An 18,616-nucleotide genomic window follows, 5' to 3' on the forward strand; every position below is an offset into this window, starting at 1 on the left:
ATATTACATAATGTTTGTGTAAAAAAAGGTTGTGGTTTCGAATTGGAAGAGTCTTTAGAGCACTGGTTGTGCAAATATTTCTAACAAAATAGACATCAAGTCGCAGACTTTGCCATTGATCTGATCTTGGTTCCTTTCTCGTTAAGTAGACGATGCTTTTGAACACCACTAGGCGAAGCGAAGCGACCATCTCTTTAAAATCCCACACTTGATAAAGTTCCCCCTTATTATATTCTGTTCACGAATAACCGTTGGAGATAAGATTAGTAATGCAATAGAGGAAATATGCTGTGTAATTGATGCATAAGGTAAGTTAAGGCATATGGCTCGTTTTGGAAACGTTGTGGCAGAGCATAGTTTCATTCCAACTGCATCTGTACCAAAGTTATCATCCATAGTCCATTTACTGCTATACTTGTGTGATCAAAAGTGACTTAAAGTAAACCATTAAAGATTTGAAACATTTTAAGCAAGGTCACTTTGAATATTAAATATGTATAAGCTATTGCGAATTCCATTTGCAACAACAGATTCAGCATTACAGAAACAGTTCAGGTACCACTGGAGCCGTTCTAAGAGGTAATCAATTGCGGTCCATGGTCTATTTTTTCTTAAAGTGGTCCTGGGGTTAAATACCATAGTTATGATCATGATGCTGATTGATCTAGTATACACATGAAATCAGGGGCTATAATGGCCAGGGTTTCTCCATCTTCACTATGGTCAAGGTATTACGAACTCCAAAAAGGTGGCTATTGCAGGCAAGTTATAAGACGAAGTTTGAAATACATTGACTATTGTGAAGATAGGGTTTATCATGATATCGCACCATCTCTGCATTTATTGGAGTGGAAACGAATACAGCATGAGTGTCACATTCAAATTTCCAGACGAAAACGAAACAGAACAGCAAATCGAACCAACCCAACAAAGTTAGCTGACTGTCCATGTGACCAAAGGTGCACGTGCTAACGCGTCAACAACAACAACAATTAAGACCAGTTTTCGAGGGGGGAACCTGCATTTCAATTTGGTCTAATTATCAAGTTTTTCACAATTCTATCAGTGTCCTTGAAATGCGCTCTATTTAGCTAATGATTAATTAGCAGGCCTGGTGTCGCTAATCTTTATAATCCGTACTAAATCATTTGGAAAACGGGACATTTCTGTACTTAAACATCTGTATACTACGACAACCTTCCAAGTGAACATCTTTTGCTAAAAACGTTAAAAGATGATCCCACCAAGGACTAACGTCTCTCCCAAACCAAATATCGCCATCGGATACAAAATGAACCACCGTCTTCTACAATCTCTTCCAGAGCGGACACGTATCGTGAGAATAAAGAAGCTGTGTCGATCCAGGTCGGATATAACTTGTCAGAAAGCAGAAGACATGAGTTGTAATGCCAGAACGGTGAAGATTAAAGATCTTCTTAAAGGATTTATGTATAATCGTAAGTACATTGTAATCTTATACATTGTTCTGTCCATGTCTTTGAAGAAATGTTCAGATCATGTCTGTGAACAAATGTTCACATCATATCTTGAACAAATGTTCACATCATGTCTTGAACAAATGTTCAGATCATGTCTTGAACAAATGTTCACATCATGTCTTGAACAAATGTTCAGATCATGTAGGCCTATTCGTATTGTCCAAATGTTCAGACCATATCTTTATACTGATGTTCAAATCATGTCTTTGTCCATAATAACACGTCTTTGTGCTGAAATTTAGATCATGTATCTGTCAAATGTTCAGATAATAATAATAATAAATGACCGGACTATACATCTTTGTATCGATGTTCAGATCATGTCATATACTAATGTTCAGTTCATGTCATTGTATTTGTGTTCATATCGTGTCTTTGTTACAATGTTCAGACCATGTCTTTGTTATAATATTCAGACCATATCTTTGTACTGATGTTAAGACCATATCTTCGCACTGATGTTAAGACCATATCTTTGTACTGATGTTAAGACCATATCTTTGTACTGATGTTAAGACCATATCTTCGCACTGATGTTAAGACCATGTCTTTGTACTGATGTTAAGACCATATCTTTGTACTGATGTTAAGACCATATCTTTGCACTGATGTTAAGACCATGTCTTTGTACTGATGTTAAGACCATATATTTGCACTGATGTTAAGACCATATCTTTGTACTGATGTTAAGACCATATCTTTGTACTGATGTTAAGACCACATCTTTGTACTGATGTTAAGACCATATCTTTGTACTGATGTTAAGACCATATCTTTGTACTGATGTTAAGACCATATCTTTGTACTGATGTTAATGCCACATCTTTGTACTGATGTTAAGACCATATCTTGGTACTGATGTTAAGACCATACCTTGTACTGATGTTAAGACCATGTCTTTGCACTGATGTTCAGATGATACCTTTGTTATGGTGTTCAGAAATTATCTGTGTACTGATTCCTATGGAAGGCGGAATGACTTTTTATTCAATGTTTTTCATTGCTATCTCTTAATTTGCACGCTTAATTGAACATTTGTCATTGAAAATTTGTATTTGTAGATTTATATGTGAGGATATTCTTGGCAAGAATTCTATTAATTCAATAATTGGAAAACCGAATGTTTATCGAAGTATGTTCATTTTCAGTACAAATTATGATTTTTGTATACAAATGCCAATTTTCAATGACAAATGTTGAATTAAGCGTGCAAATTAAGAGATAAGAATTTAGAACTAACAAATAAGAAATAGCAATGAAGAACATTGAATAAAAAGCCATTCCGCCTACCATACATTTCATGTCTTTATAAAAATGTTCCGCCTTTGTATGATTGTTCAAACTAACAAATGTTCAGACTATGTCTGATTGTATGAATGCTTCAGTCATGTCTGAAATAATGATGCGTATAGATAGATTTAGAAATACGGAGGACAAAAGTCGGACAATTATGCGTCATATAACAAACATCGGCCTAAATAATTTTCTTTCAAAATATCAATATTAAACGTCACGAAACTATAATTTCACTCATCTATTTAAATAGTTAAAACAGTAAAATCTGTATTATTGTCAATATTTGTTACTATAGCAACGTATTTATCAGTAATGTTCAAGATAAACAAAGAGTTATTACCAGTATTATTAATAATAGATTTAATTGGCATTTCATATTACTTCTATATCTCTTTACATAGGTTAAACATATTATGGTCTCCGTACGAGCTAGTGTGATTTTAGAGTGCCCTACGATTGTCTTATTTCGAAATCAAAATCGAAGCAAAATCTGAAAAATTTAAAAGACTACTTAAAGGAATTCTACCTCTTAAAATTATGTTAAATTTAAATTCTCAAACTTGGCTAATGAGAGTACATGTCTATATTCATCAGTGGACTTTCAAAGTGTCATAACTCTACAACAAATTACCTGCATTATTATCAGATAAATCCATAATTATTAAAAAGCGCTTGAAATGTTATGAGTTTTTGAATACGTTCTTAGTTATAATCTCCCCTCCCCTAACCGCCACATACTTTCAATTTACACTCATTTACACCCATAGCTTGTAAGCCGATTTCGGTAATTGATTTGATGTCTTGATTATCACATACTAATATGACAAGTAATCTCGACTTGATAATCTCGACTATTAGAAAGTTTGTCACTGTCAATAGGTACTAATTAATACGTACATTATTATTATAACAGTTATCGTTGCGACACAAACAGTGTAACAGGTGTCCGGGACTATGCAGAAGCTTGCCTCTCAGAAATGGAAGAGTTCTTTGAAATCCAACCGTGGCCTTTTATTACGAGATAAAAATGTTAGCTCATTAGATGGTAAGATAGATTTATTGGTTCTGTATTCTGTAAGCTATATAACCATTGATTGTAGGCTAGTATTGAAACAAGGCGTTGGCTGTGATTCTTAGGTGAGCTTTTAACTCCCGATGGATGGTTGATCCACATGAAATTCCAGGTATATGCATTCATGCTGTCAAATATGTCAATGTTTACCACAAACCCACGTTCAGCTGATCAAGTTACAATTCACCGAAAACCAGGGCGCTACAGGCTATACGTTAAAGACTTCAATACATTTGGGATCGAAAAAGAGTAAGCCAATGTCACTGTTCTAGCAAATTTCCCCTCATTGTACACCATGTGGCATTCCCTGTCCTCATCCAAAAAACAGGTGTACAAAATGTAGGATATACAACTCCATGCCACTTATTCTCTACACAATCTTAGCGCTAGGATGTCCCAGGTTGTTATCTTCTAACATTGATTCTAGGACATCCTAGCGCTAGGATCGTTTCGAGAATACATGGCCATTTCATTTCATTTCAGTTGATCAAATTAAGGCAATATTGTTCTTTTATGTTTCATTTCCTTGTATTAAGTATAAAGTTTATGAATCGCACACGGAAGGACATAAAAGGGGCATAAATTTAAATATTCGCCCAAAATATATAAGTCATTTTTCAAGGAAGCGTGACTAATACACATAGAATTATAATTCTCTGAAATTATATATCCCCCTATTATATATCAATATACAGTCTTCAACCTTTAAAATATCCTCGGTAATTTGAGGCCCTTTCGTTTAATATGTAGTTTGAACAGACAACCTGTTTTCCTGACCCATTGAACCATTGACCCATGCTCTTAGTACTGTATTGCACCCCCCCCCCCCCGCCCCCCCACCCTTAAAAACCATTGAAATAACCACCACCTCCAATCCCATTCAGAAATACCTTTCCATCCCCCCACCCCAAAGTTCTATAACAGTTCTTATTGGCAATGACTTTTTTTTTGCATAAGAATTAACAATCTAAGGCTTTATCAACTATATATATTAAAGCAAGGAGCATATATACCAGCATAAATAACTAACACATGTGCACAATCGATATCAGATTTTTTGCATTTTCTCTTATAGTCTACGTTAATTCATGTCATACTGTTAAACAGTTACCGCCATAGTAATATATATACACAAGTAAAGCCTTTCTGACATTATGTGATAAATTTATGATTGCGATTCTGCACTTTGTAATATCACAAACATTCAACATATGCACAAATCATTGAGTTTGCCATTCTCTCCTTAGATCTCTATACCTGTGCTATATATCTATGTTTCCTTTTAAAATGCCGTTTTCCCAGTATACACGGTAACTGAATTTAGTAAGACCTTTCTTCGTCACATACATCAGTCATATTTAATAGCAAGGTCCCTGCCTTGCCTGGCCTTGTCCTGCTTTGCCTGGTCTCTCTCTACCTTGCCTTGCCTTGCCTTACTTGGCCTTGCCTTGCCTTGCCTTGCCTTGCTTTGCTTTGCTTTGCTTTCCCTTTCCCTTCCCTTTCCCTTCCCTTTCCTTTCCTTTCCTTTCCTTTCCTTTCCTTTCCTTTGTCATTGCTTTTGCCTTTGTCTTATCCATTACTCGCCAGCTCACTTGATAACTATCTCATAGATCTTTCGAAGGATTTTTCCTTCGCCCTCTCGCTCTCTACTACCCCCTTCCCCCCTTCCCCTCTATCTCTGTTAATATTACAGATTCGCACCATAACATAACGTCGATAGGTATTTTGTATATATTTATTTCTGTATAATATACATGAGTTGCTTTATAAATAATAGATGTTAACATTTCATATATTTCACGGTATAATACATTTAACGACTATTTATACATGGGAATATGAAAACTAGCTTTTTCTGCCCTAAGTTAAGTTGTTAGATCATTTACTGATAGCAGCTCTAATATTGACTAAACTCCTGATGCATTTATATACATAGAAGCTGCAATTGGCAATGATTCAAATCTCATCACGTTATCTTTTTTCCGAATATAATCTAATACATGTATGCTATTGTACAATGTAGTTGTTTACAGAAAATACAGAAAAAAGGTGTTGAATAAAGTTGAATTGCCACCCAATAATATCTAATCCATGTCATTTTTATGTACCATGTACCCTAATGGCATTCAAGGTAAAAGTTTTTGTACCAGAATGAATGAAAATGATCTATCCTTTAAATTGTCTGTTTTTTTTATGGCCCAGGTGTCAGAGCAGTCTCCGGACCGATATTTGGAACCGTTTGAGTTATATGGGTGTCGGAAGGTTCTGCTTTATAAAAGACATTGACCTATTTCCAACTGGAATATAATAATTATGGTACTTGCGATTTCATGAGTACGCCAGCGTAATTCAAACTCAAGTTCAAACTCAAACACAAACTCAAAACGTGATCACATGGGTTCGTGCGATGATTCCACAAAACCTTCAATGTATAAAGGAAATCTAGTGGTATTGGGTCAGAGACAAAACCCTCACAGTAATGTTGTCATAAAGGGGACTCAATAATACTCAATAAACGATGAGAGTAAAAGGTTTGATGTAACAATCAGTTAATTGTTATTTCTTGACGGATTCTGATAATAATTATCTATTGAATTTATGTAGTAAGTTATATCACATTCCAATAGTATCAGATCAGACCCGGTTGTTTCCGATATCAATATACTTCACTGTGTTCAGTAGCCCACTCATGACTTGCATTAACTAGCCCTGTATAATGGATGTACAACAATCTATTTCATATCTAGGTAAATATTTTTCTTTCACGATGCTATGTACACCATTTTGATTTTTGGTTTATGTCTTTGATATCTGTCATGAATTCTTATGCATTTAAGATTCTCCTGGATTTCAAACTCTTATATTGTAGTTTGGATTAGTATATGTCGTTTTATTTCTAAACGGACCAGTGGGAAAATCATTTTAAACTCTTGGATTGTTGTTCTGAATGTTATATTGGTCGGTTTTCTTATTCTCATTGGTAATAAAATATAGATTTAAATCGGATCATAGTTAAAATACTACAACATGTGGTTTTAGACCACAGTGTTATCTTCTCTTTTCCTTCAATGACGTCCTCCTTAATCGTATGCTGCTTATTCTACACGTTTCATGTTGAAATCTGAATACGATTGAAGGGTTTTTACCAATATTCGTTTGTTTTACATGACTGTTAAACCTTGCTGATTCTAGATTTTGGTGTATAGTTTTCATTAATTTGAGGACAATCTCCAAATCGTCTTGAAAGAAGCCCTTTTTGCCTCTATAATGGATTTATCAATATCCATAATTTTATATGATTTTTAAATCTTTCTGATTCTAGGTTGTCATGAATGGGGGACATTATTTCCCGAGGCTACCGGATCTTGTCAATCACCCGTCAACCTGGTCTCACAAGATGCTGTCACTGATTCAGATTTAGAGAAGAACAGTTTAATGTTTAACTATTGCATTAGCAGAGAAACTGATATTTTAAACAATGGTCATACATTAGCTGTCTTTCCTAGAGTCAAACATGGTGAGTAACAACCAATTTTTTTCCTTATTTTAGAAACGACTATGAATTCCCAAATACTATTAAAAAAAATCTGAAGCTTGTATCTAAATCTGACTATAATATTTCTAATGATAATACATTGCATAATATTGATTTCTTCGATACTGTAAATGGACCTCTATTCTTGCCCCCTGCCAGTATCACTTTGTAAGAGTCAAAATAACAAGAGCTGCAGTTAAGATGTTGATTCTTGTAAAAGGAATGACAAACACAGTGGTAAAATGTGACTTGGTGTTCCTGACAGACAGGTCTCTTTCTCTTTCATTACTATAGTTCTAATGAAATAAGTTGACGATATTTTTTTCCACAGTATTAACAGGAGGTCCTCTACTACCAGATAACGAATATGAACTGGCTGAAATTAGATTCCATTGGGGTCGAGATAATACTCGGGGTTCTGAACATACAGTTAATGGTAAAGCTTTTCCGATGGAGGTAAGTTTACAAGAGGCGTGTCTACGGGGTGAAGAATGCCCTCCTCCTTCCACCCTCCAAAAAAGAGACAGGTCACTTTCCATTTTTGTATCATTTTACAGTGTGGACGAATAGGGACCCCTCACCTAATGTTTCCTAGAAACGAACATCTTTAACTGATGGGCTTATCAAGAAACCGGTACTAAATTTGATTAGTTACAGATTGGTTCAAAATTATCCCCGGCTTGCTAATGTTTGTATTTCCGTATCGGAGAAACATATATCTTAGATAAGTGGACTCTCAAAAAGAGATGTGATGTCGAGTGTTCGGGAAATCGAACATTTCTGAGGCTTTGCAGCTTCCGATGAATATGTTTCCAATGAAGTTTCCACAAAACCTTTTCATTTCAGGTTCAGATAGTACACTGGAACGCTACAAAATATTCAAGCATTGAAGAAGCCTTAGGGAGTCCACATGGTATTGTTATAGTTTCCCTTTTTACGCAGGTAAGCTTAATTTGTCCTTTTAGAATAATAATGTTCTAGTGTGAGCGTATTAGATATTTCATTTCGTTGATTTTGTCTGCATAGATATTGATCTTGTCGATTTGGATTTATGTGAATCCAATTCATTACTCTCCTTGTGATATATATCCCAATAACCGTTCCTTGCAAGAGGTGGGAACTCTCTTACTAACATCGTACCATGTCAATCATTATGTACTCAACTTTGGCGGTGTTGTTTCTCTATCTCTGCATGATTTCTGCATCGCTATATCAATGTGATCTCGGATCATGATCATGAACATGAACGACCTTCATATATTAGTAAACACTGTATTAATCCAATTCTATCGGATCTCTAACAGATTGGCAGAGAGCACACTGCTTTAAGAGTGATCACTGATAATTTAGAAGATGTGTTATATAAGGTAGGTCAAATATGATCAATGAATTTGTGAGAATAAGTGGAGTTTTGGGGAGTTCGAAATGAGACATTTTATTACATACTAATTGCAAAGAGCAGCAGTGGTTCAGTGAGGTGGACGTTCACTCACTAACTATATAGAATTGCAACGTTCAGCTCAGGCATCGGTTGAGATACCAGTCCTGCCAGTGATTCAGGTCAGGTAAGGCGATGACATAGGCAAAGTCGTCTAAAGTACTGATGGGACAATAACAATAAATTGTTGATTTTTCTTGTAGGGAAGACAGAAAACAGTGACTTCAGCGTTTAATCCAACATGTTTATTGCCAGGTAAGGAAACTGACCACAGAAAGCAGCCATTGTCCCATCTGCAAGCCTGTTGAACACCATATGCTCTATATGTCAGAGATTGTTCTTGTATCGGTAACTACCCTTGTCGTCGTGACATTGTGCACTCAAATTCAGTTAAAAAGCAGCCTTGTTAAGTTTTAATAACTTTATTCGTTTATATTGTAACATTTTGTCTCTTCTCTCCTTTATTTCATACCTTCAATATACAATAACATAAAGATTACATCTTTCTATTGTGATTGAACCACGATAGCAAATCCCCATATTATTTATTTTTAATTTAATTTATGTGCTTGAAATTTATCTTACCTTTAAGACTCGCTTGGCTTTATGACCTTGGTCAATGCCTTTATAGGACATATGTTCTCATCACCATCTAAAACCAATAATGATAAGCATGTGGTACACTTTTAGTTAATACCAACCCCTTATCTTATTCATTTCAGATCCATTATTGAGAGATTACTGGACGTATGAGGGATCTGTGACGTCACCTCCATGTTCTGAAAACGTGCAGTGGATTTTATTACGGTACCCGTTAATGGTATCTCACGCCCAGGTCAGATATGAACACTTACTTCATTTTTCAGATCGAAAGTATAGACATAGAAGTCCAATTTTAGGAGAATGCTACGGAATGCTCTGTAGCCACCACAAAAAAGCTTCCCTAAAAACGTATAGATCGCAATCCCGCCTCTACGCATTTTAAATACAGTTATTGATAGGATAATGGTGCCAAATTAAAATTCAGTGCATGTCATCGCCATTAATCATCACTAGAGGTCATTTCAATTGATTTGACTTACTCATCACTTGTAACTATGCTATGTCAATGTTTATGAAGGTTTTATTTTTTTACCTCCAGATTGAAGAGTTCCGAAGATTAAGAACATTTTCAAAAGGTGACAACCCTAAAACCGGGGACGATGGTGCAATGGTGGACAACTTTCGGCCAACGCAACCCTTAAACGATCGGAAAGTCAAGGCCTCTTTTCAGTATTGAACGAAAAGTATTAGAGAATATTCTAACATGGGGACTTTCGGGTAGTCCCTCTAAAGACCAAAATGAAGATCTGGGTGTTTCGTTTCTTTTTTTTTCTGTAATCCATTGATGGCGCCATTGATGGCGAGTGTAGTCAGAGAAGAAACACCAGACCTGCATTTCAGATTGGCCAAAGTCAATTATACAGCATTTATCAGGCGTGTGGAAGCCTGAATATATCTTCATCACTGAACATTACATTAACCCAGTTCGGTCTTTATTCCAATGGGCTGATTATATAAGTGAGATACTGGTCAAAGGAAGGTTGGTTATTGGAAGGTTTTATAAGATATCAACCCAGATATTTGATCTTAACGCAATATTTTTAATCGTGTGTAACTGTAGGCCTTGAAGTTCCGCAATGGCCATATGTTTGCATATTGTCTGTTGTTTTTACTTTGTTTTAATTGTTATATTTTATATAAAACGATATTTCCAGAATTCCTTTTGCCTTTTCTATCAACTATCAACTTTTAACTAGACATTCCAATACACAGAATCGGGAGAGAAACAGGGTTATTATTCTAATTTGCTGTAGACCTTGAGATTAACGTGTTCTTTAGTCCAAAAAACACCCCTTTAATTGATACTTATCTCCCTTTAACTCAAATACCGCAACTAAATATATACTTGCAACTGAAATGTTCTACGAGTGGCATAAACAAAAAATAAAAAGTAATGAAGTGGTAAATGTATCTGTGTGGGGATAATAACACATGTTTGTATTTGAATAATCATTTATTATAAACAATGAAGAATAGCATTAACACAATAGACGATAGAATACATGTGTTAGTTCTTGTTATACTTGAACCTGAAACGAATTTAAAGAACATCATGAAGAGGCCAGACAACATTTCTATAATTAAATCTATTATTTATGAAACTAATTTATTTGTGGCTGTGAAAAAGAATGAGTGTAAAAGTTATTAATCTTAACTTTGAACAACTCCAATTTTCAGTTCAGGATTTGGCAGTTTTCTTTTGATGGAAGATTTTGGATCAGGATACGTAGTCCTTCTTGGGGTCCCTGCAGGGCTGAACATACTGATACACTATCTGATATGTTGTTAAATCCCATCATTTCCCTCTTACAATTGATAATCAGACACCTGCTTATGCAAAAATAAATGGTAACGATTTCCTTAATATTTAGATTTTGAAAAACGATAATGTTATCAAAATTAAATCTCTATTAGCTTGTATGCTATACTACATTAAGTAATGTACACACTAACAATATTTTCGACAACATGGCATCTGCGCAACATGTTGCCGAAAATAAGGACTGTATCCTTTTCACCTACCTGAATTATTATAATCACATTGGTCGTCAATAAGAGAGGTGATGTTGGTGACCATTTCGTTCACTTCCGGTTTACCATAACCTTCAAATAGCTGATAACAATTACCCAGAATCCTTTCAAGACATATCCAGGAAGTCACCAAACCGCTGCAAAAACACGTGCTCACTTTCATATATGAGGGACATTTCCTAGGGAATCCCTCTGTGACTAGGACAATCACCTGTCCTTGTAAACACACGGCGGTGCAGGAACCGATGCAGAGAAACTCATTGTGTTAAGAACGGCGAAAAATACTAAAGTATTAAAAACTGTTTGATTGCATCTTGCTGCATATGACGTTATTTGCAATTATAAACTAAGTAATTCTGTTCAGTCTATATTCTTTTTATAATCTATAAATGAAAAAGATTGCAAGGAAAACTCACGAAATAGTAAGGATCTAAAAGCGAAGGGGGTAATGCAATCGATAAAGGATTCTGAAAGGTGAAATAAAAATAAAAAGGTTGAAATTGCAATGATCGGCTTCTTTATTTTACTGTATCGATAATCAAATATTATCGTACCAGCATTTAATTGCTCTGTTGCCAAGGCTCACCGAGATTCGCCTCAAATCACCTTAACAATCACCTTAATTATATTATATAACTTACGAACAATATGATTCCTGATTAGTCTTGTTAATTCTTGATAATGAATTCACACAATTATCTACGTTACAATCGGACGGCAAATATGAACTTCCATGACCTGAAATTACACGTCATGATATATCAATTATAGATATATATGATGATCTGAATATATTCGGTTAAAAATGTTATATAAATTAACCATGTACTAACGATCCGAACTGAAAAACGAAGCCCAAAATCCAAAATTAGTATATCCATATGAGTGAGTAAGTATTTCACATTTCATTTAGAAACAACCGTAAGGCTTTACAGAATGTTCGCTTATGATTTATGAAAAACGAATTTAACCATGTCGTATACGCATGTATCGCGCAGAAATTCATTAAAAATACTTCGATAATAAAATACAGACATTACCATGGATATGCACCATTCCAACAAAATACAACAAAGCTAAAGTGAATTCCATTTCAAAAATTTAACTCGAGTATTTCTATCTTCTCTCTGACAATGATTAAAATTATCTCATATTTTTAAGGGTAGCTATAACTTGTTATTGCTGTAAAGTTAAGTAGTCGAACGAGTTTACCTATATTACCGTGGATACCATCAACTAGTACATAAAAATGTCCCCAGGGCTTGTTTCTTATATCTGTAGTTGACATTTTCCAAGCGTAGATACGATGCAATAAATAGCCTATTGACATCATATGACGGGTATAATATTCTTAAGGGTGTTTTCGCCTAGGGACTTAACCGAATTGGTAATTGTGGGTATATAAGAATATATAAGTCAGTTCCATTTGAATCAGAGGGCGATAAACTGCACTGAGTCCAAATTGTGGAAAAAATGTTCTTAAAAGGATATGTTCGAATTGCAGCATCCAAACTTTGACGACAATCATGCAACTTAGCTATCCACATTGTTATGTGTGTTTTCTTCGAATCTTCCTTTGCAAATTGTGCTTGTGTAGAGTATTCTTATACCATAGAAGTTCAGATGGAAATGTAATTTCTTTTTAAAAGTCTCTGCGGAATCAAAAACTCCCCTATTCTTTTTTTCCAATTTTTGTTTTTTGATTTGTCCTCTATAAGCTGAGACAATACATATTTTTAATCATGATGTCACCAAGTCAAGTCGCCCTCGTAATAACTGAGTAGATCATAAGTAGGCGCAATGTAAGATGAAATAAGTATATGGCCTTGAGACCGATCCTTTTTCTTTCACTGACATTTATCTATAAATACTATTGACGTTGTAAGACGTTTGGTGTAGGCTTTATGATTTTCATATTTATTCATTTATTATCATTCTGATTAAACTGATAATGAAGTGACCCACAAAAAATACCGAACTGAGTCTTTTACGCCAAATGGTTTCCGCGATGGTGTGACTGTAGAAACGTCACTGGTCCAGCGAGCAGCTAGACCTTGAGACAATGGCAGTTTTCTGTGATCAGACTAGAACTCATCGTCGACGAATATAACACATTGCTCCTTACGGATAGGCATGTTTTTTTACCAATGTAAAGATTGGCAGCTTGATGAAAGATGTCGTATCCATTCATTTAAACAGGGAGGAGTTTGATACGTAATGCAACTTTATTATAGGCGTGTAATGTTGAAATCTTGTAATGAGACAAACTATCAATGTACGATCTGAGGTTCCAGGTCTGATCTGACACGTAACGCGTAGGCTTTTCTGCACACCAATTATTGTCTGTTCAGGAAGTAAGGTATATCTATTCTACGTATAGTTTGGTCTGTAACACAATTATGTCAGCATAATCGATCAAATATAAACATGTTTCATTCAGATTTTCCTACAGAGCAACTTCCTGGTTCGAAAAGATCGCAGCCAATAATCTTCTTCAGAAAGCTTCTGCCTACGCTTTGTTGAAGTCATCAGCAACATTAGAACTTGGTATGTATTGACCTCGGACGTGTATTTAATATCCATGTCCTGCTTCCTAGCTATACTGGTCGCACGAGGAAACGATGGCTCGGGTCGTTATGAAAGAACAAACGTGAAAGTCAGATTTACGGTAACTGACGAGGGTTGCCGAATGATGACAGAAAAATCTTACTTACCTTACCTGAAGTACATGGGAAATTAGTCATGTTGATCATAGAGTTTCATACACGATGAATCGAAACAGTTGGACAGGGATCTTGGAAAACTGATATAGATCTGTGTGTACCACTAAGTTGGGGCACAGTTACGATTTCCTAAATAGATGCCAATGCAAAAGGGGTTATAGTAAAAAAAAACCATTTGTTCACAGTTGTGCACGGTATATCAACAGGTGTGTGTGTTTGTTTGTTGAAGGGCTAAATTGTAACAGGTCTGGTTTAATGAATGACCCAATAAAGATATAAGTGTTATTATTATTAATCTTATATGACGAATGCCCATCAAACCGGACATTAAAGTAGCCACTGTATCAGTCAGTGACCAGTCATAACCGAGTATTCATCCACACAATCAACATAATTCACACATGTTCCATGAAAGAATGGCGTGTCTATTGTTTATGTCCGATTCATTAGTTTCTCCCAAGATACTCGTACGTCCGGCGTGAAAATTGACATTCGCAATTTTCTCTGGAATGGTTTTTCCAAACAGCAAGACATCTTATAATAATCTTGCCCCTTCTTTTGTCCATCAGGAAAACACCTTTCAGAGGACCGAGTCCATACAGCACCAGTAATGCAAAAGCACTGACCGCTTTCTTAAATAAATGAAACGAATTGTCATGCAGTTTTACGTCCTACTTTTCTGCACCTGTTTGGGGGCTTGCAAAGATAGGCCCCAAATTTACTAATTGTTGGAAGCAGAGGGTTGTTTCAATCCGATTGAAATATCCTAATTAGATTTAGAACTTTTCAGCCAACCCTCGTAAAATACTAAGGCAAGCACAAACCTATGTGAAACACCATACCGGTGCACAATTCTATTTGCATATATCAAATTGAACAAAGCGTACAGATCAATGTTCATGATGTTTGTTTCTTATATGGATTGAATTTTAAAATAGCCTTCTTCAAACATTGACACGTTCGCAGCATGTAGCATACATCTTCAGATTAATATGGCTATTAGTGACGTCACGGCTTATTAAACTGTTGGTTTAGATCAATGACCTACAAGCAGGTGGTCAGATTAGAATCTTCCCAGGATTTTGTAAAGCCTTGATCAACAAGATTACTGATATTACTAAATCATGGTTGGCTCACGGACTTGATCAATCAAGACTACCAGATATAAGAAGGTCGTTGTTTTTCGTTACGGACCCCATAAATAGACAAGATCAAATAAGATAAAGCAGTAAGAAAAGGTTTGCCAAAGAGAGACAAATTGATCTGATATCTAATAGGCTACAATCGATATGTAGTGTTTTTTTTTTACACCACCAAACAATAAGACGTTGAACCAAATACCTCGAAACTTTATACAGCTTGCGTAGGTATCTGCGATCGTCGTTAGGAATTCGAAGGTCCGGTTGAAATGGAAATTTACGACTCTTCAGATATCAATTACATGGGATAATAATACCACATTGCGAATCGGTTGTATAAGGTGGTGTTGACCTATTTCCTACTCTTCCACTTCCGGTTGCGTTAAGGACTCTTTATAACCCAAGGAACTGTCTGCTAGAGCTAATCACTGACTTCTTGGCTACTTTTAGCCTTAATGATCATCTTCACCTAGACGATAAAACGCATCGGATCCACCGAACTGCATCTCTAAAAGGGAGTTACCAAATTGAAAAATCCGAGTTTATTTTCGGTTTCGTCTTGATTTAACCAACTTTCACTGACGGTACAATTAGTTGTTTTCATTAATTCATCAGTCCATTAGTTCTAATTAATATAGTTCTGTTCTTTTCCTGTTTACTGAATCCATTAGGAGAGGCCGGGGATTAATTAACTTATTTGATGGAACTAGAAAATGGGGGCTGCTACCGGAAGTTAGGACTAGGTAGGTGAAGAGATTGGTAGGAGATCGCTTTACAATGGATCCGATGTATAAGAAACTCTCAGATTTGTACATCAGATCTCGACACCTTGTAGCTGACCATATCCAACTGAGAAATGGATCCACAAATGCTAATCTAAGTCAAGAGGTCCCTTCGTCACACAGGGCAAGATATAGATGATGATAAAAAACCTGACAAAAGTGAGTACGGGAAATGTCATCACAGATGCAAGACAAAAAGAAACAGTAGAAGTCTAATGAAACGTGGGTGGAATGATTTATTTCTCTTAATTAAATGCATAAAGACAAAAATAATTCTCCAGTGTAATTAAATAAAAACTAATTATGCGAGTTTTTCCTGGTTCATGCCCTGCTTCCTGGTTTGTCACTGACTTGCAGACAGGCTGTCTATGAAATGTGATCACATAGTCGTCGTTGCTGCGAATCGGAATCTCGCTAATCGACTACAGTTCATCTTATACTGTCTTTATGTTTCGGATGTAAAACCATCCATCTCCTACTGCTCATATACATTATTATTATGGATATTATTTTTCTATCTATTCCCCCCCCCCCCCCCCCCCCCCCCATCCCTTCCCATTTTCAAATTAAGTTTACATAGGGTAGGGTAATAATTTTCCGTTGCTTTCAAATATACGATTGTGCCACTGCTGTTTTCTTCTAGTATATTGCCATTAGCATTTGTCTTGAATTCTGGACATTATTCTTATGTATGTATAATGGATAAATGAATATGTATTTCATCCTCCAGTAAATGAAATAAATGGGGTTTTACGCCTTCGAGATGGGCAGTATACATACATACAATGAAATCGTACAATTTCGGACAACAGGATTTTAGATTTTATGAAAAAGACACAAACTCTGACATCAGGCTACAGGATGAGAGTATTATATTGATATGTAAAACGGAGAAACGATGTGGGCGGAAAGCTAGATTAGATTGCAACTCGTAAATCAATAACACACTACGTTCATTGATGAAATCATACGATCTTCTCGTGTGGAATTCCAGTGCCAAATTACCATTTCTACCAGAAACAATCGATAGAAAAAATGGGCATTCCTGTGAAATTACTGGCTTGAACGTTCCAATTCAGACATTAATATATTTCTATTGTGTTGAAATGAAAGAAACGGAATGGAGTTTCACGTCCTACATTTCTGCATCTAATTGAGCTAATGAAGACGGGCAATGCAATTTTGCCAGGACAAAGGCATTAGCTTACTCTTTTTCGATTTCCATCTGTCAAGGAATGTAGTTTAATGTCACATTCGAACGACTAAACGTTTTTTTCTGACCTTCATCAACGACAGGGGGGAACTGGGGTTGACAAATTTGAAGGTATCATCTCGACCCATTTATATGGTATTGAAGGTAACTTATAGACTGACAAAGACACATCACTAACCGCCTTTATATAAAAACATTATTACAATTTTTTTTTTTGCTTCACGGAAAGGACAATTAATTTTATCTGAGAAAAACGTCCAGTACATTTTCATTCATTTATAATTTGCCCGACTATATTTGGAAGTAAACGGAAATATAAAGGTCACGACGAGATTTACAAAACTTTATTTTGTTTTAGCAGATCTCTTTATTTGTTACATCGGCCTGTGCTTTACATAGGAGTTTATATAATCTCACTCTTAATACAAATACTGTCATTATTGGTTTAGATTCTAGCCTTGGTCTCTATTAAAAAGCAAAAAATGACTTTATGATATTGAAAATTGCAGAAGACTTAAATTGGTTTTGTTGTTAGTTCCATGTCATATACAGTGGTCTACTATTGTTCATCAAAGCTTTTTAAAATCTTCAAAAATAATATTTTGTTCATACGAAATGACGTTGTTCTTCCTAGGAAATATATACTGGATTCTGTGCGTTTTTTTTGTTTTTTTTGTTTTTGTTTTTGTATGACGATTTGTTAACACTAAATTTGATATACTGCACTTCCGGTTTAGGTACGTTTTGGCTTGAGACATCACGGCCCCATAGATCTTATAACGTCAAAAAGAAACACGTAGCTCATGACTTTTAAGTCTTTAAGGTCTTCAATGATTCAATGATCTGACATTTATCTGGCTTTAAGGGATGATAGCGATCATTCAAATACATTGTTTTCTTACATTAAAAAAGAATACTATGGTATTTATTAGATTTATTGTAGATTACCGGTCTAGATTTTTATGTTCAAAACTAAGTACTAACTATGATATCTCCGCCATATTTCTTTTGCATGAACACATTTTCACATTGTCACATTAGGAAAGTTTCGATCATTTTCTATAGATTCAGCCATTCCACTGCCCTAATATACTGATATATTGAAAAATTATAAAGTTACATAATGAATCTGTTATAGTCAGCAGCTATTGAAAGTTGCTGTGATAAATATTAAATGTTCGACGAATGTAACAATTTGTTCTGAAGCCCGAGGAATGGAGAGAAGATCAAATCTAGAAATGATTAAAAATTAATTCAAACTAGAGAGATTAATGGTATGATAGCA

The 18,616-nt window shown here is 35.4% G+C and overlaps 1 protein-coding gene across 1 annotated transcript; it reads left to right on the plus strand.

Annotated features, from left to right (window-relative positions):
* Nucleotides 1-7,197: 7,197 nt before the first annotated feature.
* LOTGIDRAFT_114576 (hypothetical protein) lies at nucleotides 7,198-10,119 on the plus strand (the record flags this gene model as incomplete). The annotated part of the gene is made up of 7 exons (XM_009052754.1): nucleotides 7,198-7,384; nucleotides 7,734-7,858; nucleotides 8,249-8,344; nucleotides 8,707-8,769; nucleotides 9,044-9,095; nucleotides 9,563-9,675; nucleotides 9,982-10,119. Coding segments are annotated over 7 exons (774 nt in total), but the record flags the coding sequence as incomplete, so codon positions are not given.
* Nucleotides 10,120-18,616: the final 8,497 nt, after the last annotated feature.

The sequence above is a fragment of the Lottia gigantea genome (assembly GCF_000327385.1).
Source record: "Lottia gigantea unplaced genomic scaffold LOTGIsca_19, whole genome shotgun sequence".
NCBI lineage: Eukaryota > Metazoa > Mollusca > Gastropoda > Lottiidae > Lottia > Lottia gigantea.